Genomic DNA, 16,696 nt, shown 5'->3' with positions numbered 1-16,696 from the left:
AAATAAAAAAAAAAAACAATCAGAGCAATTAATTATTTTTAATAAATAATGGATATAAATAATAAAAACAAATCAACATCAAATACGTTTTTAAATATTTCAACAACTGAATTTTTTTTCAAATATTTGTATAAAAATAAAAAAAATATACTATAAGTAGTCCTGACATTTGTAGCTGCCTGTACTGTCAATATCGATATAACATAAATTTGTTAGATATTTCCCAGATTTTTTATTTTCTCCTTGAGCACATTGATATCCTCGTCTTTATACAACCTTTTAATACCTCTAACCAGATTACGACAAGATTCCAGCTGAACGTAATTCAATTTTGGACATTTTTTCAGCAAAGTCCTAAAAAAGGAAATCAGTTATCAAATGCATGAATTCATTGCAAAGTAAATTAATTTTATCATGAGAAACAGTTGGTTTTGAGGTTTTGAACAAATAAAACTAAAAATTTGTTCTTTGATAGTTTATAATTGACATAAAATTTGGTATATTTTCATCACTAGGAGTTTAATTTTTGGTTCAGCAAAATGGATCAATGAATTATTGTTTTTCAAGGAGAAATTTTTATGCCCCACCTACGATAGTAGAGTGGCATTATGTTTTCTGGTCTGTGCGCCCGTTAGTTTGTCCCTCTGTTCGTTCATTCGTTCGTCTGTCTGAACCTTAGTACACATGTTCCCCATGATATGATCTTTCCAATTTTATTGCCAAATTAAAGATTTGACTACAATTTTACGGTCCACTGAACATAGAAAATGAAAGTGCAAAGTTCAGGTTTAAGTTTTTGGTTTAGGTAGTTTTTGATAAAGTTGAAGTCCAATCAACTTAAAACTTAGTACACATGTTCCCTATGATATGATCTTTCGATAAATCTTAATGCTAAATTAAAGTTTTGACCCCACTGTTACGGTCCATTAAACATGAAAAATGATAGTGCGATTGGGGCATACATGTACTATGGACACATTCTTGTTTAAAATTCCCTTTTAATAAACTAGAGAGAAAGACTTCACCAACAAGTTTCATGTTAAAAAATTTGATGAATCATATATATTTCTTCATATTTCCAAAATATATGTAACCGCTGCCAATGAACATATAAGAGTATTACTAATGCTGACACTATATTGATTACAGTAATCCATGGTTTAAAGATGCACTCGATTATGTTAAAATATTATGTGAATCTGGTTTATAGGTGCACTCGTTTATGTTTTTATAATGTTATATTATTTACCACTAGTAGTACATTCTATAAAGATATTCCTTTTTCACTCATTGTCATATAAAAGAATATAAGTATTATAATAATTACATGTATACTATTTTTTTCGGATAATATAGTGCACATTTTTCAACCTCCTGCTTCCCGGACAGTTGGCTTAAATGTAAACGGGAATCCACAGTTTGCATCCTGGGCAACTGAGGAAATTGTAAACAGGAAATATTTGGAATAAACAAGTATCAATTTAAAAAAAAAAAAAAAAAAAAAAGAAAAAAAAAAAAAAAAAAAAAAATGCTGACACTATTGATTGTTAATCATGTTAAAATATGTGAGGTCTTGTATGTCACCAATGAACCTTGTATTGAAATATACAAGGTATTTTACATTACCAAATACATCAATGAAAACCTTGTTAAGATAAAAAGCAGAAATAAAATACTCTTCCTTTCATTTTCTGTTAACCAACTAATATTTGGAAGCAATTTCTTTTCATTTTTTTTCCATATAGAAAAAGTATGAATATTATCATCAAAAATTTAAATTATCATATCAAAATTATTAGAAAAAAAAGCAATGACTATATATAAATAAATATTTTACCTGAGATCTTTGTATTCAATATTAGATCCTGTTAGTTGAATTTTTTCTAGAGGTAATGATGGGCCACTGGTTAGTTCCTGAATGGCTAGTTCTACATTCTGAACCCAAGACAAATCTATTGTCTTTAGACTCTGTCTCCACTGAAATAGTACAAGTTTTGATTCATCAAAGTTAATATTCAACTACACGTATAACTACATTACAAAGAAAATCACTTTTGCTAGTATAATCATATAAATTAATGGGGAATGTGTTCATGGAACTCAGATGATGCCCTTACTGGTATATATAAAGTTATAAAGGGACATAACTGAAGAACTGTCAAAGTGATGCTACCCTTACTCGTCCTTGATCTGAGTTTTGTGGTTACAATAAGCATTGTGTATAAGTTTCATAACATGTGGTTGATGCTAACTTGTGTTAGAGAACAGAAAGTAAAAATTCAGCATTTTTTCCATGTGTAAAGGAGCATAACTCTTGAAAGTTTAAGTGATGCCACCAAAATTCAACCTTCAGGCAAAGGTAAAACCTAATTCCCCCTCCTTTTCAGACATAAAAATAATCACCTAAAAGGATTTTTAACTTTAACAGTAAACACATTGTGATTTTGTTTTTTTTAACCAAATAATGATGCTCAGGATAAAATTAACATGTAAAGGCCTAGGACATGTAAATATTCCAACAAATCTATGGTTTGCATGAAATATTTTTTAAACAGTAATAGGTTGATTTCTTGAAGTCTTCTGTAGACTAGAGTTGAGATCCTGTCTCATTGAAGCATACCTAAAATCTTCTTTTCTCCATATAAATATATGCAGTTTTGAATTTTCTGATAACTGTATACTAAGTTTTGAACTGGTTTCATTATACATTTACTCACTTTTAGAAAGAGGCCCATATATGGATCATCATAAGACATGGAAGATAGACCAACATGCAAGCTCTCTAAATCTGCTGCAGGTATTGTTTCTAGGACAGCATATGACTCATTACATCGTCCTCTGATATCTAAGACCTTCAGCTTAAAAGACTTGTGTAAAATTCTGTAAAAAAATAAAATGGCCATATGATTATAAATAACATCAACAAAACTTTCAAAGAACAGACTTGTGCAATACATTTTTTGTTAAAGAAAAACACCTACAGATATGCCTATGGTGTAATTATTTTAAAAAAAAAATCTGCTCAAACCACCGGTTTTCTTGAAATTGCAGTTTTTGCTCTTTGTTTTTATTTCATGTCCACAGACTTATTTTGTGGTAGAAATTGATAACCATATTTATTACATTGGTTGCAATGAATTACATTGATTTCCCAGTTAAATAAAAACCTATAATTTCACATGTGAAATAAACGTGGTTATTTCACTCTCTGAAGTCATACAACAATAGGCGTTGTCAAGACGTCGATAACGGAGGATCAAAACAAATTGTAAATGCGTAGAAAAAAGATAAAGTTCCTTACATGTTTTACATTAATTTCTTTAAAAAAAGCCATTTGCCAATGTAATAAAAAGAATAACTAATTAAAAAATTCAAATATCAGAAATATTCAACTCGTGACCAAACAACACTGATAATTAACTCATGCGCTACACGCATTCGTAAATTAATGTGTTGTTCGGTCACTCGTTGAATATTTTTCTCTATTTGAATTCTTCGATTAGTTATAAATACTTTCTTTTCAATATTCTTGCTATCATTGGAAGCATCTGTGTTTAATACAAATTACCATGACTATGCAATAACAAGAGTGCACACACTGAAATGTCTCGCCTTCTTTACTAATCATTGATATTATGTTGAAAGTCCTAAGTATAAAGCTTTATTACAACTGTCACATAAACTTAACATTAACCAAGATAGCTAAACAAAGACCAATGAACCATGAAAATGATGTCAAGGTCAGATGAACCATGCCAGGCAGACATGTACAGCTAACAAAGCTTCCATACAACAGATATAGTTGACCTATTACTTATAGTTTAAGAAAAATAGACCAAAACACAAAAACTAAACACTGTGCAATGAACCGTGCAATTGAGGTCATGGTCAAATAAACCTGCGGGACTGACATATAGATCATAATATATTTCCATACACCAAATATAGCTGACTTTTGGCATATAATATTAGATATAAAGACCAAATTTAAAAACTTAACTTTGACCACTGAACCATGAAAATGAGGTCAAGGTCAGATGACATCTGCCCGCTAGACATGTACACCTTACAATCATTCCATACAACAAATAAAGTAGACCTATTGCATAAAGTATGAGAAAAACAGACCAAAACACAAAAACTTAACTATAACCACTGAACCATGAAAATGAGGTCAAGGTCAGATAACACCTGCCAGTTGGACATGTACACCTTCCAGTCCTTCCATTCACCAAATATACTAGCCCTATTGCTTATAGTATCTGAGATATGGACTTGACCACCAAAACTTAACCTTGTTCACTGATCCATGAAATGAGGTAGAGGTCAAGTGAAAACTGTCTGACGGGCATGAGGACCTTGAAAGGTACGCACATACCAAATATAGTTATCCTATTACTTATAATAAGAGAGAATTCAACATTACAAAAATTCTGAACTTTTTTTTCAAGTGGTCACTGAACCATGAAAATGAGGTCAAGGACATTGGACATATGACTGACGGAAACTTCGTAACATGAGGCATCTATATACAAAGTATGAAGCATCCAGGTCTTTCACCTTCTAAAATACAAACCTTTTAAGAAGTCAGCTAACGCCGCCGCTGTAGCCACCACCGGATCACTATCCCTATGTCGAGCTTTCTGCAACAAAAGTTGCAGGCTCGACAAAAACTAGAGGCTCTTTTAAGAGCCTGTGTCGCTCACCTTGGTCTATGTGCATATAAGCAAAGGACACAGATGGATTCATGACAAAATTGTGTTTTGGTGATGGTGATGTGTTGGTAGATCTTACTTTACTGAACATTCTTGCTGCTTACAATTTTATCTATCTATAATAAACTTAGCCCGTTAGTTAGAGGAAAATATTTTGTAAAAATTTACAATAATTTACTAAAATAGTGAAAATTGTTAAAAATTGACTATAAAGGGCAATAACTCCTTAAGGGGTCACCTGCCCATTTTGGTCATGTTGACTTATTTGTAGATCTTACTTTGCTGAACATGATTGCTGTTTACAGTTTATTTCTAACTATAATAGTATTCAAGATAATAACCAAAAACAGCAAAAGTTCCATAAAAATACCAATTCAGAGGCAGCAACCCAGCAACAAGTTGTCCAATTCATCTGAAAATTTCAGGGCTGATAGATATTGACTTCATAAGCAATTTATCCCGATTATCAAATTTCTGCATGCTTTGGATTCAAAAAGTTGGCTGGTCACCGCACACTTTTTTTAAACTAGATACCCCAATGATGATTGTGGCCAAGTTTGGTTTAATTTGGCACAGTAGTTACAGATGAGAAGATTTTTGTGTAAAAGATTACAAAAATTTACAAAAAATTGGTAAAAAATGACTACCGGTATAAAGGGAAATAATGTTGAATTATTTGTAGATCTTACTTTGTTGAACATTATTGCTGTTTACAGTTTATCTCTATCTATCATTATATTAAAGATAATAACCAGGACTGGGTTGCACAAACGTCTATTAAGTTAATAGACTATTAACTTCTAATAGACTATTAAATATCTAATTGACAATTAGTTAATAGAGTGATTTAATAGCGTTGCACGAATCACTTTTAAGGATACTATTAACTAATAGACAATTAAGTGACTATTAACATTTTAATAGTCAATTAAGCTCCATTTAATTCTGCGAGTTTCATCATTTTTTCACAACATCATTACGATTTTCATCGTTTCCACGACGTCATCATGATTTTCACGATTTTCATCAATTTTCCATGACGTCAACACGATTTTGGCGATTTTCATCAATTTTTCATGACGTCAACACAATTTCAGCGATTTCAGCATTTTTCAACGGGGTTGTGTTTAACATCGAAGCAGCTAAATAATGCTACATAGTGCTACGTAGATTTATGACTATTGAACGTGTAGCTAGCCTAGCTGCTATTAATATCTACGTAGCTGCTAGGCTAGCTACACGTTCAATAGTCATACATCTACGTAGCCGCTAATATATTGAACGCAACCCTGGGTCTACTTTCAATTGACACCAAAACATGTCCAAAATACAAGAAATTGCATATGTTGTATTGAAAAAGATAGAAAAGTCTCGAAAAACGAGGGGAATAGGGGAATAAAAAAGCATTAGTCTTAAATTCCTTTATGTTACTAATTTAAATGTAAAGTTTATAGTCGACGTCTACAAAAGAAAATTGACAACTGCAGACTGCTATATTTATATCTTCCATTTTGAGAGTCTGACTCAATCTAAGTCCATTTTTCACTTCGTTTATGGAAGGTTGGGAACTCGAATAAATTACTATAGTATTTGACACAATCGTGGTAAAATCAGAAATTTTTAATCTCCCATGAGAAAAATTTAGCCGCTAATTTATTTCAAACAAGATACAATAAATTGCTTGTGTTGCCATTGCAAGGGATTGAAAATTCTCGGAAAAAATACACAAGGGAAGAAATTAAGTATCATAAATCGGGGCAGCCCCGTTATTCAGATGTTTCCATTAGTCCGACACCACATTGGTGCGACAACCCAATAGTCCGACGTCCCATTAGTCCGACACCTTATGATAGTCCAATACCCCAAATAGTCTGACATGGAATAATTCAACAACTTTTTTAAATAAATACTTTTGATTTCAAAAGAATAATCCCATCAGTTAAACCTACATTCCTCCTGATAGTCCTAAAAACAAGTGAAACTGCGAGCTTCTGCTCACTGATGATACCCCCGTCCAAATATGCATTTGCTATCAGGTGTAAAAAATGATACAAGTGTTCAGTCAACAGGAAGTTGTCGAGTGATGAATCTGAAAACGCATCACACAGTATAGCTGACTTATATCAAGCCTGAAACCAAATTTCAGAAATCCTGGTAGTGTAGTTCCTGAGAAAAATGTGACGAAAAATATTCATGGGACGGACGAACTGACCGACAGACTGACGGACTGACGGACTGACGGAAGGACAGACAGAGGTAAAACAGTATACCCCCCTTTTTTCAAAGCGGGGGTATAATAATAATACAAGTAACATATCATAAAGTACTTACAATATTTCAATTTTGCGTGATGTCCAGTGGCAAATATTATTGACATGCATGTTCAGGCCGAGAACAATCATTTGACAGTAAATTTTTTTAGATAGGCCCTGTAATAGTTGCCATCCGGCACGAAAAAAAGGTCAATGACCCTTGAACTGCCACTAGACAATGAAAGTACATACTAGTATTGAATAGGAAACGCCGGGAATTTTGCTTGCAGAAGGCTCAGACAATTTATCACGGTTGATCGGTAGATATGTATTAGTGAAAGTGGTCGGATATATTCACCCCTAAAAATAAAGAATGAATGAGACGCGGTGTAGCGAACATTTTGTCAAACTAAATAAGCTTTGTCAAGCTTTATCGAATAACTAACATGACGATACACAGCTATGTATCTCTCCAAAACCATTTCGATAATTTGGCCCAAAATACCAAAATCCCAAAATTAAAAACACGGTAAAATTCAGCATGCCAAAGTACCCCAAATATTCAATTATTGTTGAAATTCAAAAGAATATATTTCTTGACAGTTATGATCCCACAAACTTGTTAAATGGACCAAAAAAAAACAACACAATCATGTATGGATTCAGCCTACGAAAGAACCTCAAGTTTTTTTTTGGACCCTGTGGGCCAATTTAAAACCGGACCAAAAATCAAATATCTTACGTCAAAACCTCGTTGAAATTGGTCAAGAAGAGATTTATAAAAAAATATTAGAAAAGCATTTTTTTTTTATCCCTTTTTATCCCATTCTATTTCGATAGACATGATAGATGTACGTATTCAGTGATGAAGTGGCATTGCATTGTATAAATATAACTGCACTTTAAATAAAGATGCTGATGAATTATAAAAAAACGATGACATGCTTCTTCTGCTTTGTAAATAGACCCATACTCGAAATCCAATGATAAAATTTGTTTGCACATGCGTTTAATGACTACTGCAGAAACATGAATTTTATCAAATTGGCATGCATTTTAAAATATACTAGAACACACCCGTGATATCGCGGGTCCGTGACTGAATTAAAGTATATAACTATGCGCAAGCCTTATTTTAGTATTAGTATTGTCATCTGATAAAGTCATGCCGATTATAAGATACAAAGTTTTCTCTGCTATGAAATCTTTCTGTTTGAACACGTCGAACTGGAACTGGTAACTGGAACTGGTAATAGGTAACAGGTGAATATACTATTGGTATCGGTATCGGACTCGACCCGGAACTTCTTAACTATTGGCAATAGGGCCTGAAGTGGTGTAATTTTTAATCTACACCTTTGTACTATATTAGTTATATATAAAGTTGAATTCTTTGATTCGTCGTTTTTACGTGATGACGGCTGACAAATTGGACCTCGTAATTTTAGTATTATAGATTTCTTTAATCTAAAACAGTTACACTTTCAACTCTTAAATGATCCACATGTTGTTATATTATGACTACAATGTATTATATTTAAAATAAATATTAATTCTATTTAATTTAATGGATTGTTCAATAAAACTTTCCATCTCAAAGTCAGTACTATCAAACCCTTTTCTTACTTTAATCATTGTTTGAGCAAGCTTAAGTCGGCTGAATTAGGAATTTATTGCATAAAAATGAATAAAATGCATACAGTGAAAATGCACCGCATATACAATACTAATGAATCGCTCTACAGTGAAAATGAAAGTAATGTATCATTATTCAACAGTAAACATGGCTGACTCGCATAAAGATGAGGCCCCTCATGGGGGGGGGGGGGTCCTAGTAATCACATAATCACCATTTTTTTGCCAATATAATCACATAATCATTAAATATTTGCTTATCTTTAGTAATCAAATAATCATAAACTAAAAATACAGTCCTAGGTAATCAAATAATCATGAAATATTTGGCTTAATAATCAAATAATCATTAAAAAAACGGCCAAGTAATCACATAATCAAAAACCCCATGAGGGCCCTCAAAGATAGCATCATAGTGGAATTCAATACAATATGGACAAACTGAATAACAAAAGCTATTCTACATTATACAACATTAATAGTTGTGTTGAAATGAATATTTTTCTTCAACTACATCTTTCCTGCTAGTTTTTAATCACCTGCACGATTTGTTCGTAAAACGTCCTAAATATTCACCTATTTCGGTATATATTTCACGTATGGATGGCTCTCGGCGCGATAAAAACCCGTTCCCATCTCGTACTTTGTCTAACTTGTATTATTTATTACTAAACATTTACATGTGAACTATTTTTCTTCATTTTCTTCAAATATCATAATTTTTTCGTCTGTTTATTTACCATTCCACATCAGAAATGCATGGCATATACAGTGAAAATGGTATTTTAGGATCCGCACTTTACATACACTGATATCTGTATTCTTTAAAATGTTTGCCATTTTCTCTATTTTTTATACTTTTGCCCATTATTTTAGGACCTCATTTTCTCTATTCTTTAACACCCCCCCCCCCCCCCCCCCCAATCAATATTCTCTATTCTGTAAATCCACATCAACACCCTCATGAAGCTCTACTCATGAAGTATATTTTCTATTACGGCACTTATTAACCTTTATCGGACTATTGGGGTGTTGGACCAGTTGGGTGTCGGAATATCTGGGCGATCCCCAAAAGTCCAATAATTGTTTATGTTATTATGAACCGGTTACCCTATCCAATGTCAATATCAGATATTTGTTTGAAGTTTATACCCAAGATATACCAAAGTGTCGGATAGTTTTGTTTCATCTTCATTACAGTTTTCGGTTCTAAAAAAAAATTGTTTTAAAAATATGTATTGGATATAATATAATGGACAATATACACCATGCCATCTTAAATAAAAAAAAAGATCAAAAGTATCACGTAGTTTCTCTTATCTCCTACGAATAACAATGTATGCTATTGTACGTTATTGTGCACTGTTCTGTTATTCATTTCTCCAATCTGTAGTAATCATTAAAATGTTAACCCGGCATGCCATACTTAATAGAAATGCGGACGTGAAAGAAAGCACTCTTTATCAAAGCGTCAACGGAGATTGCACATTCTTCACCCCTGTTATAAAAGGTTTTCAAATGTCCAATGCTTTCGTCCATGCATGCCTTTTAAAAATTGTTAATTTTGGAGAATGGATTTTATATTAAGAAATATATTTCAGTTTGAACAAAGCATACTTCCAAGGATGAGGGCAACAGTTTTTTTCTTCAGTTTAATGACACTTGCCGTATTGGAAATAAAACCATTGTTTCCCTAATAGATTCATAATGACAATGGTTAATCATATAGAATTACAATTATATCTTCATTTATGCTTCAAAAACTTTTTTATCTTTTCTTTCTATTATTATAATTTAATAATAACAAAAACAATTCTTTTTGTGACGAAATCATACAATGTGGGATATCACCGGCTGTGCGAGGCTCTCAGTCCGTCAAATCATCGAGTTGAGAAGCCTGTCACGGTATTCTTTGACTGATTTTGAGGTACAAGTAATCCAAGCACTTGCATGGCATCCATTTTAAATGTACAATTAAGGACTTAATAGCGCTCCTTCGTTCAATTAAATTTAATAGTGAGTTAATAGACTATTAACGTTAATTAAATTTTGTGCAACACAAATAATAGACTACTGTAAATTCAGAAATTATTGCGAGGTTTTTATTAATGCGAATAATGCGAGCGTCGGACGATCGCAATAATTAAACCTCGCATTCTTACTTTCATTTTTCCAATGTCAATTTGTGATTGATTTATCTCCCTTTGTTCAGTGGTGTGATGTGTTTAACCTTTCACCTGGGGCATTTAAGGGTAATATGTTTTTACAACTTATTTCGGCTAACCTGTGTAATCAGTGAAGCCAGGTGACATTTTTATAACACTTCGACTTTTAATTGGTAATGTGTCTGTAATATGTTTATGATTGAACAATACTGCCGGGAACTTTTATGAATGGGATACTAGTACTAGTAATTACTTTTGAATGCTGTTCGATTATTATATAAAGTGACAAATTACGATGTTATTTTATTTTACCCCTATAATTACCCAAGCCGGGCCTCGTTCTACACTAATCTTCTGCACGTGGTCGATGTTCAATTAAGTTTCTAGATCCCCAAAGTCGGCATGCACAACACATAAGTTCTAGTAATGCATCTTAGTTTCTAGATCCCCTTTACAAGTTACATCAGTTAAGAATTGTGTATTCAATCACAGAAAACATACGGAAGGTAACTAAATGCATAGACTTGAACAAAGCTTTACTTTGCGAAAAGACATGTGAACATCTGTGATTTACAATAATGTTCAGCATAATTTTTTTTTTTTAATCGGCAAATCGCAATAATTAAACCTCACATTTTTGCCTGTGGTCGGCAAATCGCAATAATAAATGCACGCAATAATTTCTGAATTTACAGTATTAAATTTAAGTGTACTTTTAATAGACTATTAACTTTAATAGACGTTTGTGCAACCCAGTCCATATCTATAATTATATTAAAGATAATAACCAAAAACAGCAAAATTTCCTTAAATGTACCAATTCAGGGGCAGCAACCCAACAACCGGTTGTCCAATTCATCTGAAAATTTTCAGACAGATAGATCTTGACTTGCTTAACAATTTTACCCCATGTCAGATTTGCTAGAAATGCTTTGGTTTCAGAGTTATAAGCCAAAATATTCATTTTACCCCTATGTTCTATTTTTAGCCATGGCGGCCATCTTGGTCAGTTGGCTGGGTCAAGGGACACATTTTTTAAACTAGATACCCCAATAATGATTGTGGCCAAGTTTGGTTAAATTTGGCCCAGTAGTTTCAGAGAAGAAGATTTTTGTAAAAGTTAACGACAGACGACAAGAGATGAGAAAAGCTCACTTGGACCTTTGGGAGATGTGATATGATTGTCAAAGTGGCATTAGGACAACTATTAACCAGAGACCAACAGACAAAGATGTTATCAACTACAGGTTACTGTATGGGCTTTACCAATACCAGTTGTTAGCTTTTAAAGGCCTATGTGGTTTTATGCATATCAGACTTGACTTTGGACAGACCCTGGTTAAAATTCTTCTAAGTGCTCAACCCTCCATTTACCAGATTTGTTCTTCAATTTGATAGATCTAACTTTACTTTTTATCCATTTCATAAGTTAAAATGATGATGACGAGACAGGTTTTCAATGATTGTGACCAGGGGTTGAATTTAAGCTTTCTTCTGTACTGGCCAGCCGGACCAGTGGACTGAAAATCTACTGGTCCGGCTCCCAAACTACTGGTCCTGCAAAAATGACATTCATTTGACAAACCAGACATGGGGTCAATTACATTTGAAAGTAATTAATTACATTCAATTACAATTACAAAATCTTCAATTAAATTACACATTACATTTGACTTTTTTTACCAATGTAATTAATTACATTCCAATTACTTGGCAAATGTAATTAATTACTTCAATTACATTTGAAAGGAAATTTAAGATAAAACATTGAAAACATGCATTTATTCTATGATATGTACATAAGTATTATACATTGCTCTATAGTTATAACAATTAGACAGTGTTCAACTAGTATATACATTTTTGTATTGTGTCATATAACTTATTTAAGCATTTTCCCATTACATTTGACCATCATCAGCTTTTCAAATGTTCCATCAGCCAGTCTGCACCTTTCCGGCCTAAATGTTTTTCCAGCAGTGCTAAATAAGCGTTCAACTGGTGCAGATGTGGCTGGAATAGCTTAATATTGCACTGCTAACTTAGCTAGACGTGGTAAACGTTGACAGTTACTATGCCAATACAAAAGAGGGTCTTTTGACATATCAATACAATTATCTGACAAGTAATCATCCATTTCTGAACTTACAGAAATCCCTGAAGGGTTTCTTTTTCTTTCCACTGATGGGGATTTTTCATGTAGAAGTTTCGAAGATAAATGCTTTCTGCTAGGCACTTGATACTTAGTGTCAGCTTTTTCCATCAAGTTTTTAAATTCTTCACTTTCGACAATAGAGAGTGGTAAAAGATCCCCAGCTATGAACATTATAAGAGCATTTGTCATTTCTAACTGTTTTGGATCAGACGGTGAATATTTTACACTTTTTTTTATGCATTGTGTCAATGTTGGTTGAATTTCTTTATTCTCAGAATGCAGAATGTACAAATCTCTGTGTTTTCTCTGAAAATTACAAAAGGCCTTATTTAATATCTTGAAAATATTAAATTGTTTTAATTTACCTATTGAAATTTTACATTTATTTAAATTTATTTGATTGTAAATGATACAAAAAAAGAGCACTATTTTTTATTTTTTGAAATGATTTTCATTTTTATCCCAGCTTATTCAAATTATTTATCTTAAATAAGTGATTTAGAAATCTGACTTCTTAAAACAAAAATAAACTTTAGTTTTAATCACAACTAATTAATTTAATAAACAAAATATTTTCCAAATTTAAATGTAAGCTATTAGAGGATATAAGATAAATGAAATCTGATTAGAAATGAAAAAGAAGCATTATGAATTTATTAATTTTTAAAATTCTTATATAGTATTACCTTCATATGTGTAACAAAGTTGGATGTAACTTTATAACTTCCACTAATGAGGGTGCCACAATGCATACATTTTCCTTTGAAAGTATTTCCATTTTGGAAGTCATCAGGAACAGTAAAATGTTCCAGTACACTCTTGGAGCTCATTTTTAAATCTGATAAAATGTTTTCTTTCAACATTCATATATATAGTGAACAAATTTTGCAAGTGAGATTTTGTCATATGCATTATCCCTTCAAGAATTTAAACATGTACCTATAGGCCCTAGGGGTATATTTATCTCTCTCTAATTAGCCTTATATCTGTTTAACATAACTGTTATAAAAACAGTCATTATATAGTTTGTAATAAAACAAATAGCCAGAGGTTATATTTATTGGTTATTTAAGTCCTTGAATAAAGTTAATTATGTTAAATCAATGTCTTAAAATATCTATATAAATCTACTAATTAAGGTCAAGACAGTGACTTCCTAGTGGTTTCTTTTAAAATTATGGCATGTGTCTACATTTTTTTTATCATTCAATACAAAATGAAGAATCTACCATGGTTGTGTTAATACAGAAAGTATACTGTGAAGGCTTTTCTTTGTCAGCTTACAACATTTGTTAAGATTATTGCTTTTAATAATTTTTTGAGAAAACACAAGATTTAATCTTTTGATCCAAAATTTCAAATGTAATTGACTTGTAATTGAAAAGTAATTGTCAATTACAGGCAATTTTGGCTATGTAATTAATTACATTCAATTACATGTAATTGAAAAAATGCTCAATTACACATTACATTCAATTACATGATAAATTGTAATTAATTACAGTCAATTACAATTACATATTTCAATTACCCCATGTCTGTGACAAACACTAAATTTTTTTAATTTGTTTTCAGCAGTTTTACTACTTCCATAAATTTCCACATTTTATGTTGTTGTTGTGAAAGACCCTGACCCAAGATAGTAATTAACTTGATCAATTGTAATACTTAGTACCCCCAGTACCGTGTAATTGAATTTGTAGGTATTTGTTTGGTAATCAAACCGAGATTGTGATGCAATCAGTGATTTTTATTGACAAATTTCTACTGGTGCACCTGACCACCAGCTGACAAAATCTACTCGTACGACGCAAATTCTACTGGTCTCAGACCACCGGACCAGTGCTAATTACGACCCCTGATTGTGACTACCCATGAGAGTCTTGCAGAGTCTGAACTAAATTAAAAAAATAAATTAGAAAAAGCTCTATTTCTCCAATATTTTATGAAAGGAGAATAAGAATCTTCTTTTTTTTATGAGTCCTTACCTATAAGGATTGACATCAATGTAAATATCACTCCAAGATAAATAATTGAAAATGATGAACATTTAAGACAGAACCTCACCTATTGAAAACATCATACACAATTGTGTTATGCATAGTATGTCTACCACTCAAATCTGGGATACTAAATTCCTCCAGTTCTGGGAAACCTGCAGATTTTTCCTGTAAAAAAAACCATATCAAAATTAGCAAATAAAGTATACATTTGTTTTTATCTTATTATATGTTCGATAAGAAAACATCCAATTTGGCTATTCAAATACTATCTTGACTCATTATTTAACATTCTACAATAATGAATTATCTCCCTTCTGTATTTGAAAATTTGCAGGTATAAATTTGCAATTTGATGGTGGCAACTTAAGTTTACTGCCTATATACATTAAATTTAGAAATTATTACAATGTTTTTATTATTCGGAAAAAAAATTCAACAGTTATAACAATAATCTAAACTCACATTTTGAAATTTTTTGTATGAATTGAACAGGATTTTTATCATAATCGCAAAAATAAAATCCCATTTTAGTCAAAAATAACAAACTCACATTTTAGTCTAAAATGACAAAATCGTAATTATAATTGCACATAATAATTACTGAAATTACAGCACTTTGTCAATGGAACAAATAAATGGGAAATTGTGACCTTGACATCAAAATTGAATCATACAACTCTTAAAATACAAAATTTTAGGCCTTCAATCTTTAAAGTAATGCCTTGAAATTTGATGCTTCATCCAATCAGGATGAAGTTCTACACAATGTTGCATTAAAATAATCTGTTTGACAGTCGTTGTTTTGACCTTGCTAGTGATGGCCCTTACACACTAATGCACATGTGATCACTATGAGATAAACATAGAAGCTTTATAGCTATAATAAATGACCAGCTAGCTGTAAATAGAATTTACCACTTCATCGTCTGTTTTTGGAGTGCCTTTGTATCTGTTGTTCCCCATTCTAAGGACCTTCAGCTTAGGACAGGATTTTTGGAACTCCTCTATATCAATGGTTACATATGTTGGTACATTCTCAAGAGTTGATATGTCTAACACTGTCAATTTGGGACATTTCTACAAAAGTGAAAGTTAACAAAATAGCTTCATCACTGAAAGCAAACAATTTGATGAAGTAAAGTTTATAGCAAATTAATTTTGAAAGGTTAAATACAAACTGGCTAAGACACTATTTAAAGCTGATACTCAGATAACCTTTGAAGGAGGTTACACAATTCTTTTTATATTATTGTTGTTCACATTTTTTTTTAAGGAAGTACATGTACTACTGACTAACTTCTCAATCTAAATGGAGATGAAAATACCTTCGACTCTAACTGTACCTACCCATAGTTATGTCTTTTTGTCCCTGATTGTACCTTACACTAAGATGGAATATAAATTTTTGACAAATTCAGAATATTTCACCAAATATGACTAAAACATACACAAACCTTTATAGGAAATGGATTAATATAAGTTTACAACAGTCTGACAGTTTGAAAAAAGCTGTAACATTACAAACTATCCAAACATGTGTATGTTCACTTGTTTTTGTTAATATGTCTTTTGATTAAGTTAAGCTATTTTAATTGATATTTCAAAAAATTCAAGTTACATTATTGAAAAGACTACATTTTGTACCATAATTGTACCGCCTTTTATAGCTGACTATGGGGAATGAGTTTTTCTCATTGTTGACGACTGTTCAGTGACATTTAATTGCTTTTATCTTCCTCATTAGAACTTTGTTGGATAGTTGTCACCTTGG

At 31.9% G+C, this 16,696-nt stretch overlaps 1 protein-coding gene across 5 annotated transcripts in view; it reads right to left on the bottom strand.

The window, feature by feature from the left end:
• Window positions 1-24: 24 nt before the first annotated feature.
• The window catches only part of LOC139512328 (F-box/LRR-repeat protein 6-like), a 188,685-nt gene continuing 172,013 nt past the window's right edge, over window positions 25-16,696 (bottom strand). For all 5 annotated transcript variants that reach the window (XM_071299851.1, XM_071299852.1, XM_071299850.1 and 2 more), the window contains 5 exons: window positions 15,841-16,002; window positions 14,990-15,090; window positions 2,718-2,880; window positions 1,838-1,977; window positions 25-354 (listed from right to left, as the gene is read on the bottom strand). In XM_071299851.1, the coding sequence (XP_071155952.1) occupies window positions 213-354; window positions 1,838-1,977; window positions 2,718-2,880; window positions 14,990-15,090; window positions 15,841-16,002 (708 nt within the window). In that variant the 3' untranslated portion in view covers window positions 25-212. The remainder of the gene's footprint in view (window positions 355-1,837; window positions 1,978-2,717; window positions 2,881-14,989; window positions 15,091-15,840; window positions 16,003-16,696) is intronic.

This window comes from Mytilus edulis, chromosome 2 (genome assembly GCF_963676685.1).
Source record: "Mytilus edulis chromosome 2, xbMytEdul2.2, whole genome shotgun sequence".
Classification (NCBI taxonomy): domain Eukaryota; kingdom Metazoa; phylum Mollusca; class Bivalvia; order Mytilida; family Mytilidae; genus Mytilus; species Mytilus edulis.
This window is presented reverse-complemented; position numbering and strand designations above follow the sequence as displayed.